Source organism: Cenococcum geophilum (genome assembly GCF_001692895.1).
Source record: "Cenococcum geophilum 1.58 unplaced genomic scaffold K441scaffold_46, whole genome shotgun sequence".
NCBI lineage: Eukaryota > Fungi > Ascomycota > Dothideomycetes > Gloniales > Gloniaceae > Cenococcum > Cenococcum geophilum.
In genome coordinates, this window is record NW_027137604.1 from 1,459,686 (window position 1) to 1,468,052 (window position 8,367).

The 8,367-nt window shown below is 32.8% G+C and overlaps 1 protein-coding gene across 1 annotated transcript; it reads right to left on the reverse strand.

The window, feature by feature from the left end:
* Positions 1-4,416: 4,416 nt before the first annotated feature.
* K441DRAFT_732052 (uncharacterized protein) lies at positions 4,417-4,953 on the reverse strand (the record flags this gene model as incomplete). Its single annotated transcript, XM_067654240.1, has 1 exon — positions 4,417-4,953. A coding segment is annotated over one exon (537 nt), but the record flags the coding sequence as incomplete, so codon positions are not given.
* Between the last annotated feature and the right edge of the window lie 3,414 nt (positions 4,954-8,367).

Below are 8,367 nucleotides of genomic sequence, written 5' to 3' on the forward strand. Positions count from 1 at the left end.
GCATATTAAATTTAATAAAAGCTAAGTTTAGAGCGGGAAATTTTTTAGGTATCTTCTTAGCGGATTTAATCTCAGAATTTAGGCGTCTATACTCTTCCCTATAGTAATTAATAGCGTTAACCTTAGGTTATAGAAAAGGTATTAACATTTAAGTAAAGAGTCCTTTAGGGAGTGTAACAAGTTCGCGTTCGCTCTTATTAAGGTAAGCCTCCTACATTACCTCGTAAGTCTTATTATAGTGCCCTTTTCGCATTCCTTTACTATAGGCCTAAAGAACTTTCCAAATTAGTCTGATTTTAGCTTCCTTAAGTACTGCTACAATGTTATTAAGCTTTTTTACGCTTTTAGAAAGCGTGGTAAAATTTCTATTTAGGTTAATATTACGGACACCTTTAGGAAATAAGCTAAACTATTACTTAAGCTTTCCCAGGTAAAGCCATTTATTAGAAATTAAGTTAATAAGAATAGTAGTTAAAAGAATATGCCAGTTATTTTGCCGAACCTTAATATATTTCTAAAGCTTAGTCTATATTATAAAGCAAATGTATACTATAATACCTATACCTAGAATTAAGTGTACCTAATAACGGTCTATATAAGACAACCCAATATTAGCCTAACTTAGCCTATTAAGACCGTTTATACCATTACTAGCGCCCCTTCCCTAGAGGAGGTCTAAAGGGATAAGGATTAGTAGAATAACTAGAGTAATAAGTCTAAATATCTTTAGTAGTATACGGAGATATTAAAGAAAGAAGTATATATCGAGGTTTAATATACGGTTTAGGTTAAGAGGATAGATTAGTAACTAGAACTAAGATAGTATATAAAAAGCGAATTCCGTATTATAAACCTAGCGCTTATTTAGCGTATTAGGAAACAAATTTTAGTATAGCATAAAAATTGGTAGCTAGAGTATGTACTAAATAGTAAGAAGTTTTCTTTAGAGAATAAAGAATAGAATTGTCTTAAGCCCAAAAATAACTATTTTAGTAGTTAGAGAAGCGAGGAAAGAACTTAGAGAAATACTATATAACTGCTTAGCCTTTCCCATTAATATAGTAAGGGTAGCAGCGATAGTGGGTGCCGAACTTAGGGTTGACTTAATTATCTTAACGGTTAGATCCTCTTAACGAAACTAGGTTATATTAGTTTTAGAAATAGTATTAAGTTACCTATAATATTTTATGCCCTTACATTTTTAAGGACTCTAAAAAATGGCTATATTATAAAAATAGTGCCTATAAAAAATTGCGAAATATAAGTCCTAACTATAGATAAGCGCGAGCAATAAACTGCGAGAAATATTTTATTATACTTACGCTAACCTTAAATAGGCGCTAGTTATACTTATTATAAGTAAACGGCGCTATTATTAAATCGCTTTTCCTCTCTACGTTTAATATGCCTATAACGTAACAATATACTAGAAATAATATTGGTATAGCCCTATATCTTATATAAGAATATTTACTAAGCTGGGTAAACGAGGACTAAGCCTATAATATTAATACCCTAAAAAGGTTATAAAGCGCGCTTAAACTATAGGTAAATATAATCGAAGAGCGGCTAAATCCCTTAGTAAGACTTAAGATAACTAGAAAAGCAACGTCTATATAGAAGGGAAGAACTAAAGAAATAGTATTAGAGAGAGAAGCCGTAGAACAAAGAGAGGAAGAGGAAGAGGAAGAGGAAGAGGGAGGAGGAGAAGGGGAGGAAGAGTTTAGTAAAAATAAATCTAAGTTTAACTAGACACCGCCGTTTGCTAATATAACTTACTAAATAATAAAGGCCCTCTTGCCTGCTAATATTATAAATATAACTAAGCTGTATTTATAGGATGTATTGTTTAATATACCGTTACTTACTAATAGCTTAGATAGTATAGATTTGGAATAAGGAAATAGTTTAAGTCCTTTTTTTAAATCGGAGGAAATGGGTCTAACGGCACTAGAAGGGCTAAGTAAAAATTGTCTAGACTATAATATAAATAGTTCTTTTAACAACCTAGAGAGATTCTTTACTAAACTTTTTTTATATATTAAACCTAATACTATAAGAAAAAACAATAACGGAGATGAATATAACACTATAATAATAAATAACGATGGAAATGGATATAATACTACGGTGATAAACAACAACGGTGACACTATGATGACAAATAACGATGATAAAGACGAAGATAAAGATAACGAAGTTAACAAAGATTATATAACACTGCCTGTTAGACCTACGACAGAGATCCTAAGAAATTCTTATAATAAGTTTAACCGCTATATTAATATAGCCTGTCGCGTAGGCCTGGATTTTTATCTCCTATAGAAAAGAGTAGGAATATACTAGACTTTAAAAGATATTAAAGATTTACTAAATCCTATGCTACTATTATCTAGTATAGATTTGTGGCTTATAGGAAGGCTTATTTATAGGATTCTTTATAAGTTACTTCCTAAATCTATCTAAGTCTTTAAAATCGAGGGAGATCTCGTAGAAAATAGCTATTAAGATATAACCCTATAATTTAATATACCAAAGCCTAACTTCCTAGTAATCCCCTATTGCATTAACTAGGATATATTAAGGGTAAGGGATCTAGATCATTTTATAATAATTATTGCTAATATTAATAAAAAGTATATAACGACCTGTAATGGACGCCGCCTAATTAATAATATTTGGGTGGATAATCTTAGACATATAGTTAATAAGGGCCTATAATAATTGTATAAAAAATGGTCTTATAGCGGAATCTCTATAAGTAGTTACACCCCTAGCTCTATAGATCTGCTAATTAAATTAAGCTCTATTTAGATGGTATTAAAGTAAATAGGACTAATTATAGCGTATATGCCATTCTCCGCGCTAAGAATCTTATTATTAGGACGCCACTATAAAATATATAGCCTTAAGAGTTACGATTGCGTTATCTAAAAGCGTTAGTTAAGTAATATAAGGTCATGCTATAAACGGACGCTGTAGTATAATAGATAGGTATTTACCTCTCTAGCCCTAAGAAGAGGATAAAGAATAATAGTGCGGATAATTACTAGTGTAAGGTGGCCCGCCTATTTAGATATATAAATAATATATAGAGAAATATGCGCAGCAAGACTGCTATTAGCTTATTATAGCAGCTGAATTCCTAAACGCTACTAAAGAGTCGTTATATACACAGGCAGTTATATCTGCTACTTTTGCCGCTAGTCTAGATGGTAAAATTATTTTTAAAGTATTTATGCGCAGACCGCACGACCTTTCCCTTAAAATTTGTTTGTAAGCCCTATAATATATTTATAAAGTAGGTTCTTTAAATATATTAAAACGTCTTAAATATTCTCTATAGGGTAGTTAGCCTAGTTTAACTCCGTTAAAACAAGTTAATATTTAGAAAATTTCCTTTATATACGATTTCCTAAAAGGATAAGAGACCTTAAGCTACCTCTTAACTACCAGGAGCTGATATACAAAATTCTATTATTACTAAAGCTTTAAATGCGAAGTATGTAAGCTAGCTAAAATAAAAGCGTAGAGTTAAACCAAGAAATAAAAACAACTTACTTATAAAAAAACAGAAACGTATAAGAGAGGTCTAAGTTCGCTTCCTCCTACTTTAAGTATTAATCTTATTAAAGCTAAGTATAGATATTTTCTCGACCCTAATAAAATGGCTAGGAAGGCATTAAACATTGTTAAGGCTGTAATAGTTAAGCGGCACGTAGTAAAGGATGAGGATGGGGAAATACGTAAAAAAGTCAATAAGTATATTAAGTAGGGCTATAGAATTACTTAAGTCCTTTAAGGAACAAGCTTTCTAAACCCTAGTTTACTTCTTCTATTCCTAGGTAATAAGGACACTAAGCCCTGGTTATAGTTATTTAAAATATCCCTAAACTATAAAGCGCTTTAAAAACCTATTAGCCCGAAAGAGTAAGTGGTTATTTTACCTATATTTTAAAAAATATCTAATAAGATTAGCATAGACAATGTTTCTAAATTGGTAGCTATATAGTTTGGCCATACCTTCTAAATTATCCGATTAGAACTTATATAGAGTATCCTATTTTTTTTATTTTTTTTATAGGTCCGTTGTATTATACTACGTATAATACTACGCATGCAGCCTCTAGGCTATGGCGCTATAGTTCTATATACATAAATCCTTTCTAGGCAGCTTAATATGTACTAGTAGCTATATCCTAGTAGTTTATAAACCCTTAGGAGTTTATAGCTTCTTAGTAAAACACCAAGGTACTACAACTACTAGGAAATGAGAAAACGGTAGGAAAAACCATAAGAAATCCTAACACCTGTCCCTGTCCTTTTGCAATTTATTTCTGTCCTTTCGCTCTCTAATATCTTTTTACTAAGAGCCTAGTAGGAGTTCCCTCCTTCTAGACTCCTATTTGTTTTATTTTATTCTTCCATGGAACCTTCTAAGCTAGTATTACCTACTAGCTTAGCTGCTTTTAGAACCTCGCAGTCTTTACTATTCGCAAAGTGGTTTTCTTTACAGTTAATGCAAAGAGGGGTAGTATGCTGGCAAGGCTTGCCCGTTATTACACAGGTAGAACAGGAGTGGTCTTTAGATAAATGTGCAGCTGCACAAAATCTACAGGCTCTAGTAGAGCATCTGTCTCCTATATAGCCAAATTTTTGGCAGCTAGTACACTGCGTAGTAGGAGAGACTTCGAGGTATTTTACTACCTTAGTAGCTGTACCTGCAATTGATATCTCTTTTTGCTTAAGGATTTCTTGTCTTTTTTCTTCGTTTTCTATAGTAAAAACTATAGAGCTAAATCTGGTCTGTGGATTGTGTCTTTTTTCGCTAGATAAGATCCATCTAGGTAGTCCTTGTATCCTTATAGGATTAAAGGTCTCAATCTCTTCTTTTAGAAGCTTAGAGCCTCCTTCTCTTAGGAAAGGTAGGGTAGGAACCCCGTGGGCTATAATTTAAACCCATGGTTCTAATTTTTATTCTCTTTAAAAGGTAAAGCAGTTATGCCAGATCTCCTTATATTTGACTAGGAAATCTGCATTATACTCTTCTATAGTCGTAAGGAGAATATTTTGTTTTCCTTTAGTTCTAGCTATAGACGCTAGTACTGGCTTTTTTACTTACAGTTTTGATGCAAATAGTTAATTGACTTTGTTTCGTATAGAGAAGGTATCTAAAGGTTAGTCCTTTTCGTCTGTAATTAGGACTAGCTTCCTTTCTTATAGCTGCTTTTTCTTACTTTTAGTAGAAGTAGAACTTCTACTAGAAGGAGAAGGGGTAAAAGGTGGTNATANGGAGGGTAGGGNGGACNAAGAAGGGGGGAGGTCCTTCTTTAGCCTCTCTGCGTAAGTTTCTTTAATAGGAGCCACCTCCTTACAGAGAGCTCTTACTTCTTCTACTAGTCCTTTTAGGACCTCTTTTGCCTCTTCTTCTTCTTCTTCTTCTTCTTCTTTTGCAAAGGGGTTTTTTCCTATTAGGATATTTTGTGTATAGTCCACTAGCTGTCCAACTTATTCTTCTCCTTCTAGCCCTCTATAGGCCTGGATTAGGCTTCTTAAAGCCTCGCATAGATGTTCTTCCGGAGTAAGGGAAGAGGGAGGTATACTAGGCATACTATCCATAGTAGTCGTTGGTTTTATTGTCTTTTTTGCAGGTTTTTAGTTTTCTTTTTTAGGAGAAGACTGAGGATGTCCTCTTTTATTTCTATAGGAGGGTTTTTTTTGGACCTATTAGGCCTTGGCATTTTGTATCTTATAGAAGGGTTTCCTAGTTTTTACTATCCTTATACCCTTTCTCCTTACTAATCCTACTAGAAGATTTCTGGGGAGATTAGGCTAAAAGGTAGTAGAAAATCTAGCCTCTATATTTCGTGGTTTTGGTATTTAGTTTTGGTGTTCCTGTCTATGCCTCGCTTATAAGCTAGGACCACCCCTAAGAAGAATTTTCTGTTGGGGGAAAGGGGGTAAAACGACAAATAAATCTACCTCTGGCTCGCTAGGCAGTAGGAATTAAGTCTTAAAAGTTAGAAAATCGATTATTTTTGATGGTAAGATGGGTATGCGTAAGTTTTGAAGTGTGGCGCTACCTTTTGGTAAGGTTGCATGTGCGGGGCAGGTTTGGAGTATCCTATAGGTTATACTTAATATACTTTCTAGCTTGGGCGAGTCCCTATTTATTAGACTAGTTAATAAAAATGTGTTAGATTATTTACAAAACCCTTTTGATTTTTTCCGAGGCGAAGCCTAAGCGTTTAATAGTAAGGAGTTTGTTATAATTTTCTATATTATAATATAAACTACCTAGTAGAAGGGGGTATTAATATAGGTAGAAGTAGTCTATAAAAGTTTATAGTTTATAGGATATAAGCCTACCTAATTGCTATAAAGCTTATGTTTAAGATAAAAGGATTATACCCTATTGCTTTGCATAGCTCTTACCCTATTACCTTAATAAACTCTAGAGGCACCTTAGCTATAAGATCGCGATATAGAAGGGAAAAGAAACTATAAAACTATATAGTTTTTACCTCTAACGCTTAATCTAGGTCTTTATTCGCAATAATAGTAAATTTAGGGGCATATATATATATTCCTGGTATATAGTCCAAAGTACTAATGCCAAGACTATTATTATAGAAGAGGATATTTACTTATACTCTTATTTATATATAAAAATAGGGCATATTATATAATAAAGGTCTATTACAAGTTTAGATTTCTATATTTCAGTAGTGCCGCTAAGTGTTTTAGGACTAATCCTAAAGCGGCCAACTATATCCTTTACTGCGAAGTAATAGATAGAATGTAGCATTAAAATTTAGGAGTAATGTGCTTTGTCTGGACACAAATATATATAAATTAGTGCTTTTAACATTTAGATACTAAGTTCTTACGTACTTATCTAGTGACGGTCCCTAGAGAGATAAATTGCTATATAATGATAAACTTTCTATTTTTAAGTAATTAATAAATATTTTACGTAAAAACGAATCAGGGTCGTTTAAATGTTTTAATACTAAATTATCTAAATCACGACCTAGTCTAGGCCAGTTTATTAGATTAACTACAGATATATAGCTTAGAATTTTTCTTTATAGTTTTTCTATTCCCAAAATGCTCCTAAGAGCGCGAATAGTACTTAATAAGTAGAATTCCGCCATTTTTTTTGTTAGAGGAGAGCGGGGCCATAGCCCCCTTTTATACTAATACGTTAATAAGCTAGCTTTTTTAAGAGGGGCTGCTGTCAGATAATTCATATAGAGCTATTCATTGATGAAATGGGTTGATTGATTGATGATCTTGATTGTGTCTTGATTAGTGTCTTGACCTTGTCTTGACCTAGGGTCCCTGGGCTTAGACGAAGATATTTACAATACACGTGACCCGTGCACGTGACTCGTGCACGTCCTACGCCACAGAGAATATAGATTATCTGACAGCTGCCTATAGTAGTATATTAAACCAAATTCTCTAAAGCTTAAAAAATTAACTTAATCCTAAATCGGCTCGCCTTTATAGTAAATAATAGTATCTTGCGTAACGATACTATACTTAGAGGGGTCTACTTTAACAACCTTAAAGTTTACTCGTCTTATACCTCGGTAAACTAGAAAAGTATCGCCCTATTATACTAGTTATTACGCTTCCTAAAAGTACGGTATAAGAAAGTCATTAAATACTAAGTTACTAAAACCCTAAACGCAATCCTTAATAGGAAGAATAGTAATACGCTTAACCTAAATATAAGTTAATATCTACGTCTATAAAAGCCATATAACGTATATGTTTAATATTTAGGCATAGGCAAACTATAACAGTATCGCTATACTTAATTTGTAGGTTATAGCAAACAACCTAATTTATTTAAGCGCTATTATTGTTAGCATTACTGCCTACTACTATAGTTAATACTATATCTCTCTAATTTTGTGCTTTAACTAATACGGTATCACCCTAGAATAACTAGAGCTCCCTTATAGTATTTTCCGAGAGGAGGATAATAGAATTATTGCCGTCAATAGTGCTGGTAACGCTAAATATAAAGGTTAAATTGTAGATTTCTAATTTTATAATTGCACAAAGCACTTGCCTTAAAGAAGTAATATTATTAATCTATAGAGGATTAGTAAACTTAAACTAAGTAGAGAAGGCTACAGCGTATATTAGCATTTTGGATTTTTTGATACCCCCTATAATAAAACTTTAATTTAGCCTATATTCTTTAAGCGTAATTTTAACTAGTAAAGCGGATATAACTAGAAGCCAGGGTTTATAGTATTTAGTATTAGCGCTAGTGGTATACCGGAATAGTAATAGATATTTCTAATCCTTATCTTAAAATTCTAGTTTACTAGCTACTAATAGATTCTG